Raw genomic sequence first — 16005 nt, 5'->3', positions numbered from 1 at the left:
AAGAAACTGGGAAACGCCATCTAGCCCACCCTCTTGCCTCCATGCAGAAGTTTATCTTAACCATATATGATAGAGACTTCCTTCGTTAAAACACTCTAGCTTCTAATTAGAAGCTCCCTGCATTCAAAATGCTGTACTGTGAGATGCGGCAAGACCACGGAGCACTTTATCCTGACCCTGGAAATTCGGGAAGGTGGATGAGAGATTGTTTTGAAGAAATTCCCTGAGTGGCATGGTGAGCAGGGCAACTCCTTCTTCAGGTTTATTCTGCCCCCAGGTTTCAGGGGTGATTTAAATAGAGCTTTGCCTGGACCCAGGGAGAGGAGGGAGAATGGAGCCTGGGAGAACCCTCTCCATCTGATGTTCCATTTTTACTGCTATGATATATCCCTCTTTTTGGGCTTCCAGTCCAAAGTACCTTTGGAGCTCCATATAAAGGATAGTGATTATACTTGATCTGGTTGAGCAGAATGGAGCTCACATCTGCCCTCTCGGGCAGCTTCTTTTAAGCTATTTTTTGCTTTTGGAGGCCTGGCTAAATTGATTACAGCTACAGACCAGGCTTTCCAACTGCCCATACATATCCTTTGAAAATTGGGCACAGATTCTCTTGCAAGTCACAGATGCCAAGAAAACACGGCCGTCCCTGAACAAGAGAGGAAATTGAGGTCAGAAAAGAAAGGTTCGATTTGTTATGCTATAAATGGGTGGCAAAAAAAAAAAGAAAAGAAATGGGTGGCTGACCAAATGTACCAAGAAACATGAGATTATTTTCATGGGAACCGTTGTGAAAAGCTAAGGGAAAGCGTTGCCAGCTTCAGCCATGCCAAGACCTTACCCAGGCTGGCCTTTGCCAACCTTTAGAAAAGGAAAGAAAGATTATAAAGGAAACAGTAGGGCACTGATCTATCTGTATCCATTCCTCCCGGCTCTGGGACAGATAAGGCACCTTTGAGAACATTTGTCACCATTTCCAACACATTCTGTTAGCCCTGATGAGCTAAAAAGGTTATTGATTGAGTCCTGTCCTGGAACCTCAACTGCTGAACTAGGCTCTGTGGCAACTCTGTTGCTGCCACTGAAGATTAGACTGTTGACTTTGGGGAGCTTATCATCTCTTCCCAGGAGTGGAGGTCAGGGCGGTCCCGGGCCCAGTGCGCAGAAAGAGGGTGATGGCCTCTGAGGACAGCGTGCTCTCTTCCAAGAACCAGGCAGGGGCAAGGCTGACTTCAGGGGAGGAGCGAGTCTCTCACTTCCCCCAAGAAGCCCAGTGGAGGGGACTTGAAAATCCAGCAGGAAAGTGTTGGAATGAGCCATGTCCCTCTTTCTGCCGCTCATTTCCCAGACAGTCAAGCACGCACCCAGAGGATTAGGAGAGAGAGCTCAAGTCCTGGGGAACCCTGCTTCAGTTACTCACCCTCCCCTCTTACCCCCTGGAATGGACCTACCCAAGCAGAATAGGAAAGATGCTCTGGGAAATACTCAGGCCCCCTGTGGCTTCCCTTAAAATCCTGGTTTGAGGAAAGATTGCTGTCATCTTTAAAAATCTCTCCATGACCTTGAATTCATGAGCCTCCTGGTGAAAGCAAGAAAGAATGGCTTCCTTGTGCTGAGTCATAGCCTGGGCTTTTTGGTGAAAAGACCCAACTGAGGAGCAAGCAGTCGAATGAACAGACTCAGGCCAACCGGTGTTCCCTGGGAAATGCGTTGCCTCCTTATTAGATTATTTTCAGGAAAACGCTTCACCACCAGCAGGTGCTCCAGCCCTTCTCCAGCATATGTGTGGCCTTCTGTCCTCCTGGGCCCGCTGGCCTGGGACTGGCAGGGAGTTTGGACCAAGCAGCAGGGAGAGAGGGCCTGAGTGTGCCAGACCCTCTGTATTCCCTGCACGGCCTGGCAGGTGACCAGATGATTGTACATTGCTTTAAATTCCCCAAAGCTTCAGCCACATTTGAAGTCCTGCTCCATTAAGAGCTGGCAAGTTCTCTGAAGACTCAGTCTCCCAGAGGTCAGCTCTGCAGCTCAACCAAGAGCGTTGCAGACCTTTGCATGGGGGCAGGAATCAGGGCCCAGACAGGTTTGGTGGCTTTGACCAGCCAGAGAGCTCAAGTCCCCTCCTCCCGACTCCACTCCCAGGAATCCCACAGTGGTCCACCTGAGCCTTGCCTCGTAATGATGTGCTCTCTCCCCTGGTCCCCTTGCTGTCCCCAAACAGGGTGCAGGCTGCACTGCCCTCGTGGTGGCCGTGGTGGCCCGAAAGCTGGAACTCACCAAAGCGGAGAAGCACGTTCACAACTTCATGATGGACACTCAGCTCACCAAACGGGTAAAATACCACTGTTCACAGCTTAATGGGGTTCTCCAGACCAACGTGGAGGCCAGTCGGAAAGGAAGTAGTCGCGTGGTGTAGATTAGGGCCGTGGCTTGCAGTGGAGGGTGGAGGGAACCCAGACACCTGCCAACAGCCTCCACAAAATGGGCAAATGCCTCAACACTCCAGGTCCTGCCTTCTGTTAAATGACTGTGCATGGTTCAGGCAACCAAATCATTTCCCTGGTACCTAAATCTAACACATACTGTGGTGTAACCCACTCCCTTGACTGATGGTAATTAAATAAATCACCCAGCATGAGGCAATGGTTTTGTTTATGCTCAGATTTTTTCATGATTCTCATTAGGAAGGGCAGTAGAGAGTCTTAAAAGCAATATTGGGACTGTATCTAAATCCACTCCTTTAAAAAAAAATCCATTAAAGACAATCACTGCTGCAGCGCTCACATTCCTGAATAATGCCATTATCCAGCGCTCCCCTTTTGGGTTTTCTGGCTAATGTTTCTCACTTGCACCCTTATGAAGGTGGTTTAGAAGGATGGGAACTGAAATCACGCAGGAATGGGGAGAGCATTTAGCTGCGCAGAGCCCGACACCCCACTGAACTGTCAGGGGGAAAAAGGCACATTTAGAAGAGACAGAAACAAGCAGGCAGGAGCTGTTTATTTCGTGACAGCTCTTATGGAACATTCTTCAGAGCTGCAGGCTGGGCGCAGGTCAGTAATAGGATTTCCTGCGAAATCTCCTCTTTCTGAGATGAGCGAGAATCCAAACTCCGGGCTGGGGCCTTGGCCGCCGTAGCAAGTGCTTCTCCTTTAGGACTAAGCGGGGGTAGAAGGCCCGTAAGTGACCAAATTCTGACTGAGGTTTTTGAAAGCTAGAAAGAGTAGTGAGTGACCAATGTTGCAGCACAGGAAGAATGTCTTAGAAACAGAGACAAAGGCAGCAAGGAAACAGAAAGACAGAGAAGGCAGCGCGGAGCGAGCTCCTGGGGAAGGCAGGGGCGAGCGCGCTGTTGCCGAGGCCTCTCGGGTTTCTCGGCAGAATTATTTATGGCGCGTGATTGTTTGGTCCTTGATTACATGTATCGGATTCTCTAAGGGCCTCCACAGATGGGAAAAGGAACGGGGACAGGCGAATGTTATGTTGTTGACATACAGATGGTTGTACAGCAGGTCCCCAAATAACGATGTTTTGTTGTATCGTTGATGCAATGCCGTGGGAACCTAATTCTTGTTTATGTTAGTCGAAGGTGAACTTGATTTTGTTACACGTCGTTTCGTCACATTTCCAAGAACCTGTCGGCAACATTAGGTGAGGACTTACTGTGTATGGTACATGGTGGACCTGAGCTGTCCGTTGCACAAAAGAAAACGTAACTCGTAACATGAAGATGGCAGGATTGTACCCAGGGGTAGGCCGGTGGGGTTTCACCCACAACCCTGCAACCCAGCTGCTCTCGCGCAGCCCGGGATACACGTGCAAAGTTATGCCTGGTACTGAGCAAATCAGAGAAGTGACTGGAACACCTCGATGCAAATATACTTGCAGCTACTTCCCTGAAACGATTTCGTGCAGGAGTGAAGGCAAACGAATTTTGCCTCTAAAACCTTCTCAGCACCTGTGAGGCATTAGGGGTCTCACCCCACAGTTTGCTTTTTGAAACCTAGGCTATGCTTTGTATTCCGTGCTATTCCCTTCCTTTGTTCTCTCCCTGTTTCTCTCCGTAAATCAGACTCTGGAGGAAAATAAAGCCGAGGAAAGCCGGCTCCCTCGCATGACAGGGAGATAAACAAGTTTTCTGCAATACAGTTGCAGAGGAGATGAGACTGTGGCTGCTAATTTCAATCTTTGGGAAATAATTCTCTAAAATCCTCCTTAAGTCAGTCCACTTCTCCTTGAAAAGTAGGACTGAAAATCAAATCAACAGATATTTATTGCCCATTCGTGAGGGCAAGGCACCATTTTAATCGAGTAACATCTCACTCTTCTGAGAACACTTAATCTGTTGAAATGTCCCTTTAGTGTCTAATATGTTTTCCCAGAGAACCAGACAACACAAAAGGGGTGGTTCCGACAGAGAGAGGATTTTCAAAGCTGGGGGGACTGAGACTCCCGAAGGTTCTGTGGCATAACCTTGGTTGAAGGAAACTGGCTGCGAGCTTGGCCTGCTCAGAGAAGCCCACTTTTTCCCCCTGGGGATGCCTCGGCCACCCTCTGTCCTCTCCAAAGGGCCCAGCATGTCCGGCGGGAGTGGCTCATGGGTCAATGCGATGCTAGGCTCAGTCTATTCATTAGATCTCAGAGAAAGATCCAGTCATGGGAGGAACCGGTTGTGACGTGATTCCAAACCTCTCAGGAGTGGATAATTCAATTTCACAGTTAAAAGCAATCTGTTACAAGTGCATGCAACCTTCATTCTTCAAACACCTAAACAAAAAACAAAAAGAGGAACCATAGCCTATGCATCATGAAAATAGATTGTTCTAGTGTTTAATCACCCTGTCCTTTCCTTTAGAGTCAGACAATTTTTATGTATTTTTTGGTGGGGGTGGGGATGTCTGGTAGCACAGGGTAAGAATTCAGTTTCTGCTTTTCCTGAATCCCATGGCTTTTCTTCCTTCACTTGTATAACTTGTCAACCCTGATGGCAACATCACGTCTGTGTTTAATGCCATCGGATCTTCTCACACTGACTTTGCAGTATTACTGCTGTTGTGATTCTGAAATTATAATTTATTGCTAACCTCTAGGCCATGAGATAATATGTATGTAAACGACACACCGAGAGACTAGCTCCCCATCTTTTCTACCACGCAACGCTACATGTCCCCATCTCTCTGTTTTATGTAACTGAACACATCCATCACAGGGTCACCTGCTGGATGCCACGCTTTGTGTTCTGGGGACATCAAGATGGGTGAGAGATGGTCCCTGCCCTCGTCCTTACTGCCTGCCCTCAGAAAGCACCTCTTCTTTCTAAAGTCAAGATAGGCTGCCCAGGGACACACTTGGCTTAAGAGGCAGGACATGCTCTGTTTGCCCCACCTACTCTTCATGTCTGACCTTTTAGATGGCACCCCGCTGTGTGCCACTGGCTGAGAATCGTGTCCTTTATCCTTGCCACAAGGGGTTCTTGCTCCAAATACTTCATGCAAGTACATTTCGCCATGAAACCAAACCCAAATCTTCCCTAAATTAGTTCCTTCTCCTGATGTCCCTGGTCAGCTAATGACTTCACTGTTCTCCATGCCTGAAAACTCAACGCCATCTGGACCCACAGGGGTATGAGCAGTTTCTGAGCCTGATTTGACCTCGCCATGCCGTGGCTGTTCCTGCACGCTGGCCTCTCCTGGCCCTCTGCCCACGGTACCTAAAGCCAGTATCACCTCAATCTTGCACCGTCACAGCTGCTTGCTATCTTTTCCGCTCTAACCCAGTCCTCCACTTTGCTTCCCGTGGATCTCCTTAGACTCTAAGACTCAGCTCTGAACATAGCAACCTGCTCAGAAACCTCTAGCAATCCCTCTGTGCCTACTGAACAGTGCTAAAGAAAATTATGAGCATATGTCAAAGTTTTATCGCAGTCTTGTTGGAAAAAGCAAAAAAAAATTTTCCAGCAGACTAATTCAGAGATTTACTCACAGTAGGGTATTTTATAAGAAAAGGCAAGTCATTGTTGTACCAGGTGCAGAATGTCTGGTAAAAGGATCCAGTACTAGATTTGTGGCTGACAACTGGTTGGTCCCTAGAGTGGATTCCCAGAACAGGTCTTAATCTCTTTAAAATTTATCAGATAATAAATCGAGCAGTTATCAGGAATGCTAATTCCACCCAGAAGGGGATTGTAAATTCTATTACCCACAAGGATTCTGTGCCAGACAGGTTGGGACAGTAGTCATAGAAACTGAGCTTCTGAGCTGGGAGGATCCTTGGGAATGTGCCTCGGCCCGGTGAGGGGTGAGGGTGGCCAGCCATGCACAGCTAGCTGGATCCTGGCCAGGCCTGCAGTTTGTTCTCGGGCCTGCAGGCAGCTTTCCAGCCATCACCCAGTGGATTTTCCAGAGCAGTCAGTTCCTTGAAACTCAGCAAGGCTGTTAGGGTTCCGGGCCTGCTGGAGAGAAAAGCCAGTTTACCTGCAGACTCACTGAGCATGAGTGATATTATAGAAATACTCACCATTCATTGCCATACTGCTATGGGGAAAGAGCTTCAAGCTCCAACTTTGAACCACAGAAATACGTCTCTTCTCGCTCCCTGCCCCAATTTCTTGCCAGCATGGGGGTGGAGCCCCAGTTCAGGGGTGGCTTCCAGGTGAGATGGACGGAGAAGGGGGTGTAGAATAGGATGGGGAAGGAAGGAGAGAGGGAATAGGTAGGGAGATGAAAGAGATGACAGCTGCAGGAAGTCAGCATGGCCGTATGTCCAAGGGACACCTTCGGTCAAGTGTCTGAAGATGGAGCTGGCGTTAGGTGCTCGGATTATGATGTTCGTCAGCTCTCAGTTAATCTAAATGCAACCTGTGCAACTCCTTAAAGTTAAGTCACGATTCACCTGCAGCTTCCCTTTCCCTCCTCCTGCCCCCTTCTCCGGCCTCCTGGTGCCCACCCTTTCCCTGGGCAGGGTTCCTGGCAGCGTAGCGGGCATGCCAATGATGTCTCCCAGTGGGGCTCCTGGCTTATTCTTCCAGGTCTCCCTGTGGCTTCTGGAGACATGGGGAGTCCAACAAGGGTGCCTCTCCCATCCTGTCTCGTTCCTCCTGCAACCGACAGTCCCTCTGTGATACCGAGTGGCACATTACCCTGGCAGAGAGGTGGCCAGAGCAAGCCATTGACTTGAATGCTATGGCCAAGAGCTCAAGGAATAGACCTATGTGTTTTGTTTAATGCTCTCTTTTGTTAGGAAGGAGGGAAGAGAAAGACACTGCCATTTACTTGGGGGGCGGTATTAATGGAGCTACCATGTACTGAAGAGCACTGTGGCCAGGCTCTGTGCTCAGTGTTTGAAGTGTATTCTCACTTAATCAACACTACGATCCCATTTTCCAGATCTATGGCATGTGCATCCTCTCTAGGTGTCTCTCTGCTGTATTTTTCTTTCGAAGCGTGTATCACCTGATACCATATCACAAGCTGCCTACAGTCTCCACAAGATTACAAACTCCTCGAGGGCTTGAATGTTACCAGTTTTTGCGTGTGGGTTTCCTCGCTTCCTAGAGCAGCACCTGCCTCATTGTCCAGGCTTCGTAAATGTTTTTTGAAGGAATGAATGAGAAAACTGAGTCTCAGAGAGGTTTAGTAACAGGTCCAAGGAGGAGATAATGATGGCATTGACTTGTGAGGTTTTCTGAGGGCTAAGCAAACACTGTAAACACAGAGCGTTTAGCACAGAGCCTGGCACACAGTAAGTGCTCAGTTAATGTTAGCTGTCACTATTGCTTGCAGGATTTTTTGGGATGACTTCCTTGCTCAACTCCATTAGTCTTAGAGCCCTTCCTAAAGTATGTAGGTCACTGAGCCCATTCTCTGGCATTCATCAGAATGAAAGCATACATTTTTTGGTAGAGAACATATAGAGAGAAAACAGGCAGCTCTTAGGCTTATGGGTTCAGGGAACAGAACAGCCAGCCTTCCACGCACAAAGGCCCTCTTCTGACCATCCCTGACCCCATCTGATTGGACCAGCCTTGCTCAGGTTTTCCCAGTGCCCTGATCCATGCCATCCCCAGGAGAATCTTTTGGCCCTGGTGCCCCCATCCACCAGGAGAGCTCAGAGGGCACCCAAGCCCCCATCAGGGACTTGGCGAATCCCAGGAAAAGCACCCCACCTCAGCTGCTCCCCATCCTAACAATGCTCATCAACCAGCAGGATTGAAGGAGACCTTGGTCGCAGTAGCAGTTACTGTCAACCTGGGAAAGCACAGGGCAGTTAAAAGCCTATTTCTTTTTCTCTTGCAGATATTGATCTACTTAGCTTTGTGCCAGACTGTTTGCTGGCAATTAATTTCAGAGCCAGCACCAAGGCTTGCTTTTCATATCGGTTTCCCAAATACACAGGGGCCTCCTGTTCAAACCCATAAAGATGAGGCGACTGCTTCTCTCAGCTGCCCAGGCTGCACTGTGATTTCAGTACCTTACATTTGGGCTGAAATTAAGTGTAGGACATGGACTCCCTGTTCTGTCATATTGCTAAGTGAAGGCCAAGATGATTAAAAATTTTTCTAATGTCTTTTCCAATTCCTTGGTCCTGGAAAACAGGAAATAATTTTGTTTGTGTAGAGATAAAATCTAGTCAGGTCTTTCTTCAGACCACATGAAAACCTTATGCTCTTCTTGGACCTGGCTCTCGTTTGGACTTTGTCATTAGCTAGCTGTGTGATTCTGGCCCTCACATCTTATCTCCGGAGCTGTTTCCTTTTACATGGGGGTTGGAGCTAGATGGTAACTAATATCACTATGTTTAGAGTTTATGTAACACTTTAATCCATCTTGACTCAGTTTGCCGTTTAGAACTTTATGGTCTTGGTCTGAGTCTCAGTTTCATTATGTACAAAATGGGGGTAGTTTAGTACCTGCCTGATGGGGTTGTTGTGAAAATGAACTGAGTTCACACACATGAAGTACTCAGACCTGTGCCTGGTGATGTCAGACCATCAGCACCATTATCGCCTCCTTTGGGCCTTATATCAACCCTTAAAGAAAAGATTTATTTTCCCAATCTTATAGATAATTAAGCATTTACTCCTCAGCTGCTTAATAACTGCTGGAACAAGAATTCACCTGCAGGTTTTTCAAATCCGACACAGACAATTGTCGAAGGCCCATCAGCCCCTTTATTCCTTGACTGTATCCGAAAACGAAGACTCTTGGAGCTGGGGCACCACTGGTCATCCTAAATGCCAGGGCGGGGTTTTTCCCTGCCTCTTTTCTGTGAGGCTCTCCTTGGGGGCTAAGCACCCAGGGAGACTGAGGAAATCACCTCCCTATAAAACAGCAGGAGTGTGCGCCACGCAGAGAGAAGGGCGTCCCTTCTGTGCGTGCTGGCCGCTGTCCACTCCAGGCCCTGGGCAGAACCCCAGAGACCACCCTTCCTCCTCCTCCCCTCCTCCTTGGACACTCACTATTTCCAGCTTATACTCACCTCTACCTGCTTCCTTTCAAGCAAGAAATCACCAGAGGTGGGCGATTAAGTCATTAAAACCACTGTCACAGTGGATTTTTACTGAATGAACAAAGCAATATTTATGTCACTTAGACATTTCTGAGAAGACTTAGCTGTTCTTTTAAAAACATCATTTCTGCGCCAATGAAAAATGTAATCCAGCCTTAGTAATAAATTTTTAAAACATACACACAAGAAAGTTATCAGCCTGCAAAACAATGTTTCCCAGGCCTTCCCACATGTCTCAGTATTTTAACAACGTCTCATCTGTTGATGTCAGTCTGAAGAAGCGGGCCGGTACTTGCCAGTTTTATTAAAATCTTTTCTGGCTAGTAACCTGATTTCTGCGAGGCTGGCCTACGTACTTCCACAGCCCGGGTCTGTGGGCCTGTGCCAATTTATATGGCTGACAGAAATGGGAACGGTTAACCAAAAATCTGTTTAGCTTGTGCTTAATAAGAAATGTTTCCTCTTGCTCTTGCTACTAATTGCTGAGGATGTCTGTGTTTGGACTAAAACTTTGTCCCCAGCCATCTGGATGCCATTGCCATGTGTCAGCTCAGTCTTGGGCCGGGTGATATCAGTGGTTTCCATGTCAATAGATGACAGTGTCATATATTGAAACATGCGATTGCTGCCAGCCCAGGGGAAGAGATGGCTCTGTTTTCACACCTAAATATCTCTACCAATTTTCAGATCCTGTTTTAAATGATTTCAGCTTAATGCCAATTATAGCTACATGTAAAATTGCAGTGTAAGTGCGTTTGGCCGTTTGGGAAAGGAAACAATGGACTTGTTGACACCTATAGTTTCGTTTGGTGGGAGAGGCATTTCCTCAAAGGCCTTAAAAAATCTCCAGCTGATAGGAAATCTGTTTACTCTCTGAACGCAGGCCATGTACCATGGAAGTCCCAGAACTGGAACTCTGTGTGCACGAGGAGCGGTGGTGTATATTTATCTATTCAAAAGGTGCCCCGGGCCCCCAGGGCTTGTTAATGCAGTCTGTCTGAGCAGAGCGCCAGCAGCAGCAGTCGGAGGCAGTCCTGACATAATTAAGAAAGAATAAGAAACACCCCTGAACCTCAGGCTCCCGTGTACCGCACTCAATACAGGATTAGTAAGCACGGAATTCTAATCATCCATTTTAAGAGTTCATGATTTGATTAAGGAATTCCATCATTGCAGAATCATTTCCTTATAAGGTAGACTATATTAGCAAACAGAAAAATATCTTATGTGAAACTAGGGAAATTAACCAGATAGCAACCTGTTTTATTTACTTTTCCTTAGATCAAGAATGCTGCAGCCAATGTCCTTCGGGAAACGTGGCTCATCTATAAACACACAAAGCTGCTAAAGAAGATTGACCATGCCAAAGTCAGGAAACACCAGAGGAAGTTTCTCCAGGCTATCCACCAGTGAGTATGCAGGGGAAGCTCGGCCATCAGACTGCCAGATTAGGAGGGGTGGGACCCCCACAGCTCTACCAGTAACTCCTGGTACACTTAGAGGTAGGAGAAATCCATTCTCTTCCACTCAGTAACCACCAGGGGCAATAAATTGGACCCAGATCAGTCTGTTTATTTACGGCCAGACATTGGGCAGGCTGCTATGGAAGGTAAAAATTAGAGTAAGAGCCTCAGGGCTCTCACAGTCCACACACACACGTTACACCTCGAAGCAGAACAAACTGCGGTCAGCACTTTCTGTAAGAGACGTATTTTAAAAGCATAGTGATGACCTGGAGGTTTTGGGGAAACCCTGAAAGGCCCAGGTTAGGGCACTCAAAATGGAAGGCACAGCCTAGACAAAGGCACAGACGCCGGAAAATGACCTGGGAGTAGTGAGGAAACCAAAGCGACTAAAGGCAAGCATGCATGGGGACAAGGATTTGCTTTCTTGGGGACCTGACAAGCCCTTGATTCTGGTCAGTTGTCACCTCTGTTGGAGGTTCCCTTGCTGGGTTCCAAAACCAGAGGAACTGACGTGAATGTGGCATGTGTTTGCGGGGCTGAACCTTAGCATGTACTTGAGGCCACGACCATTGAAACTCTTTCCCACAGACTGAGGAGTGTCAAGATGGAGCAGAGGAAGCTGAGCGACCAAGCCAACACCCTGGTGGACCTTTCCAAGGTGAGTGGCGAAATCTGAAGACATCCTAAAGTGTTCTCAGGGGCTGGCCTTTAGACTTCTCAGGCGTGGCTGTGAAGACGGGCTGTGTTCAGACTGCACAGTGCAGGATGGGGAGAGCAAAGAGCAATTGCTCCGTGGTTAAAAAACAATCTCGGTTCAAGTTCTTAACATGTGCAGTCTGCTAGTGTGTCTTGTTGTCTCTTAACACCTGGCATTTGTTTCTTCAGTTCAATCGCTCAGGTTTGTCTTTGCTCAGAATTAATTAGCTGGCCGACTAAATCTTTTTAGTGCATTGCTTTATTAGCTGTACGTTGAGGGCTCCTAAGTGAGCTCGAGTTTGCACTGCTGAGAACCGACCGGTGATGAGGCCGTGGTACTGCCGAGGTCAGGCCTGGGCAAATCCTCCCAGCTCGCTGTTATAATTGGACATTCATTTTCTTGCATCCTTCAATCCTTATAACCTGGCTTTTCTGGCCCCAAGTTGGTGGTGAGTTTTCTTTACTTTTCAAGAGGCAAATAGCCTATGATGAATATAAAGATTCTAAAAATGAGAGTCCTCCTTTGAGAACCCCAGGGCTGGATACCTTACTGTCATTCTGCATTTCTAGCACTGAACCGCTGTAAATACTGTAAAGAAACTTGTTCCTCTTGCAAGTCACTGAAGCGAAGGGACCTAAGGCTGCCCTGCTGGTGCAGCTGAGTATAGGTGCCATTGAAGAGAGGGCCTCCCTCCCCGTCACCACCCCTCCTCCCACCCCCGCAGCCCTTCTCCTCATTGACTCCTGATAAAAATTGTATATCAAGTGTACAGCCAGGGCCAGGCTGGCAGAATATTCCAGCAGATGTCGATTATCATAATGGCCCACATTTCCTGGGTAAGCAAGAGAAACTCCCTCAGGCAAATTAAATACCCTTTGAAAAGAGGGTGCAATCAGAGAAACTGTAGGTTGTTGGACCATGTGCAGGCACCGTGTTCAAAGAAGGGATAAAGCCAGAGAGAGGGCCTCCCAAGCCCCAGGGGAGTGGGAGGACTCCAACCAGGGAACAAGTGGCTTATACAGAGGAGAAGGCACAGGCCTGTGTGCCTTTGCAGGGGTGCTGAGGTGGAGTGCAGGGCTCCTGAGAGCCTGGAAGAGGGGGCATGTGAAGGGAAGGAGGGGGCACGTGAAGGGAAGGAGGGAGCTCCCTGGGGTCTTGGGTGTGTCCCGTATCAGAAACCCGCCAGCACTCAGTTAAAAAATGGAGGCATTTATTATAAAGATACAACAAAATCTCATTCCAGGCAGAAACACAACGCAGGTATGTGGCCAGGCTTCAGGAAGAAACTAGCTAGACCCCGACCCGGGAAGCCCTCGCACCCAGGAAATATGCTTCCACCCTTTCTGCCCTCTCCTGTTCAAGTGCCTGCTTTAGTTCTCCCTCTTTTTCTCCCCCGCCCCCGCCTCTGACAGCTTTCTGTGCCTCCCTCCTGCCTCCACAGCAGACCACAGCAGGCCCCTGCCCAGAGAGTGAGTCTTCTGGCTCTAGCCACAGGCAAGGACAATTGGCTGCCTGTTGCTCTTCATTAGAAACTCTCAGAAGAGATGAGATGACTGGCAAGCTTGGGTCAGGTGTCCACCCCTGGACCCATCGGGCTGGCCAGGGGGAGTGCCAAGTAGGGCTTACAAGGCCAGGGCCTGCCTTCCGAGATGGAGGGATGGCCCAACGACAGGCCCCAAGGTATTTCTTCTAGAAGTAGCATGTTTCCTGCCTCACCTCTCACCTGGTGGGAAGTTCTCCTGGGACTGTCAGGCAAACCGGCCTGTCAAGCCTGCATTTCCCCAGCGCCACCCACAGCGTCTCCCAGAGGTGGGGCCCAGCTCAGGACAGACTGGGTGGAGCAAAGACCTCGGTGAGCTGGAAAGAGGCTCCTGTGAACGGGGTGGGGGGGAGTCGACAGCAGCAACCTGGGAGCAAGTTACCTGGGGGAGAGGGTTAGGGGAGACCTGGGCGGGGCTGCAGGGCGGTGCGTGTGAGACCCTAGGGAAGGAGAGTGCATGTGTCATCGGGCTTTGTCTTTCCCTCCCAGGAGACTCGCCCGAGGTCCTGGCAGCAGCTCAGCAGGTTTCCCATTGGCCCACATCCCCCCTGGCCTCCCGTCACCAAGCAACAGCGCCGGCGGTGATGCTGTGTCCCCTCCCTCTTCTTTCTCACCCTCCTTCCCAGCCCTGCCCTTTGGTCCCCTCTAAATGGAGGAAATGTCACGTGGCCCTTGTACCGAGAATACAGGGTGGCAGGGCTGGGAGGGCCTGGGCTCTTTATTTGCTAACTTCAATTTCCTCAACTGAAATGTAAAAACAATTCCTAACATCTGACACTTGAGCGATCGAATGAGATGGTATCAGTGACAAGGCCTTGTAAACTCTAAAGGGTTTGCAAATGCTAGTTCTGGTGATGGATTGCGATGAGGAAACCAAGATCTAAAGGACCCAAGTGACCTCCAAGGACAGGCAGTAGGCGATGGGCAGCGCTGGTGGGGACCCAGGGCCGCCACTCCGTCCGCAGCGCTCAGGGTGCCCCTGCGCTCAGATGCGCCTGTGGTTTTGTACATTCCGGGAAGAGGGGCACCTTGAGGAGGTGCTTTAATGTCAATTAATGAAGGAAGCACTTTCACTCCCAGAGCCACCCTCTCTTCCGAGAGCGTCCACAATAGCATCCAGCTCTCAAAAGGGCAGCCCTGCCTTCATTCCACTTCTGTGATGGCTCCTTTTGGGCCCCAGTCACTTCCCTGTGGGGCATGTCGTCAGCTGGGAAGAAGGTACCTCTTCATTTTCAGTCTCCCTTTCCCCCAGCTTCTCTCTGGCTTCTCATATTTGCCACCTTCCTTTACTCCCCTTTTTTTTCCTCTCTCACCTTATTTCCTACTCCCTGGGCCCCTGAGGGCACCCGTGTGTCTGCATCTTCCGGAGTAATTTGAAATTTCAGATGAAATAGGACCAGGTGTCTCTGGCAAATGACCAGAGGCCCCAAGAGCCACAGTACCCGGTGGGTGGGGCCAGGGGACACAAAGCGACTGGCAAGCTGGCCCTCTGCCATCTCAACCACAGCAACACCTGCGAGTGTGAACACGCCCAGGAACCTTGCTCTGATATCATATGTTAATTTGCGGGAGAGATGTGACTGTCACGTAGACAAGGGCTCTACACACCAACCTGGGAAGCCAGTTATAATCAGAAAGTCGCCTGATACGAGTGGAGTCAGAACCATGGAGCCAGAACTAGACAGTGCATCGCAGACTGCTGGATGGGTCTGGGTGGAACAAAAGTGGGTTAGTTGCAGTTAAATGAATTGAATTTGAGGGATATTTATAGGAGGGATGGGCAGGACTTTGGACTGGTGAGATGTGAGGGGTGAGGGGAAGGATGATGCCGAGGTTTCTGGGGCCGCCGTGTCTCCGGGGAAGTAAGGAGTAAGCTGCGGCTGCTTCCCGGCCACGTCAGGCACGGCTGGAGTGGAAGTCGCTCCTGTTGTCATCTGGAGGAGTTTTTCATTTTTCCCATTGCCGATTTCTCAGTGATGACCTGTCTCTCGCCTCTCTGCCTCTCCTACAGATGCAGAATGTCATGTATGACTTAATCACAGAACTCAATGATCGGAGCGAAGACCTGGAGAAGCAAATTGGGAGCCTGGAGTCCAAGCTGGAGCATCTCACTGCCAGCTTCAATTCCCTGCCCTTGCTCATCGCGGACACGCTGCGCCAGCAGCAGCAGCAGCTGCTGTCTGCCATCCTCGAGGCCCGGGGCGTGAGCGTGGCAGTGGGCACCACCCACACCCCACTCTCCGACAGCCCGATCGGGGTCAGCTCCACCTCCTTCCCGACCCCGTACACAAGTTCAAGCAGTTGCTAAATAAACCTCCCCACTCCAGAAGCATTACCCATAGGTCTTAAGATGCAAATCAACTCTCTCCTGGTCACTTTGCCATCAAGGAACACTGAGACCAGGGAATGTAAAGAAGAGAGTCCGAGCTAATTAACTAACTCATGTTCATTCAGCGTGCTTGGTTCGATATGCCTTGAAACCAGAAATCTAATCTCTGTTTAGGTGCCTCTACTTGGGAGCAGGAAGCTGAGATGACAGGAGGCGACACCTCTGGCAGGGCCCTTGCTGCAGAGTTGGTGGAGAACAGAAATCCACGCTCAATCTCAGGTGTTCACAGCGGGGATGGGAGTCAAATGCACTGAAGTGACCAACAGTGAACGGCCCAGAAGAGGGTCCCCCTGGGGGAGGGGGCGTGTCAGGCTTGGGGAACGGGCTCCTCACCGCTGGGGTCCTCGAGCACAGAGCTCACTTTTCCTTTTGTCTGAGGAAGCGGCCGGATGACGAAAGGAAAAGAGAGCTG

The 16005-nt window shown here is 49.4% G+C and overlaps 1 protein-coding gene across 2 annotated transcripts in view; it reads left to right on the top strand.

Moving 5' to 3' along the window:
- The window catches only part of KCNN3 (potassium calcium-activated channel subfamily N member 3), a 125221-nt gene extending 109629 nt beyond the window's left edge, over nt 1-15592 (top strand). For both annotated transcript variants that reach the window (XM_016221660.2, XM_016221661.2), the window contains 4 exons: nt 2216-2326; nt 10783-10910; nt 11556-11625; nt 15216-15592. In XM_016221660.2, the coding sequence (XP_016077146.2) occupies nt 2216-2326; nt 10783-10910; nt 11556-11625; nt 15216-15512 (606 nt within the window). In that variant the 3' untranslated portion in view covers nt 15513-15592. The remainder of the gene's footprint in view (nt 1-2215; nt 2327-10782; nt 10911-11555; nt 11626-15215) is intronic.
- Nucleotides 15593-16005: the final 413 nt, after the last annotated feature.

This window comes from Miniopterus natalensis, chromosome 19 (assembly GCF_054644295.1).
Source record: "Miniopterus natalensis isolate mMinNat1 chromosome 19, mMinNat1.hap1, whole genome shotgun sequence".
In the NCBI taxonomy this organism is placed as follows: Eukaryota; Metazoa; Chordata; class Mammalia; order Chiroptera; family Miniopteridae; genus Miniopterus; species Miniopterus natalensis.
This window is presented reverse-complemented; position numbering and strand designations above follow the sequence as displayed.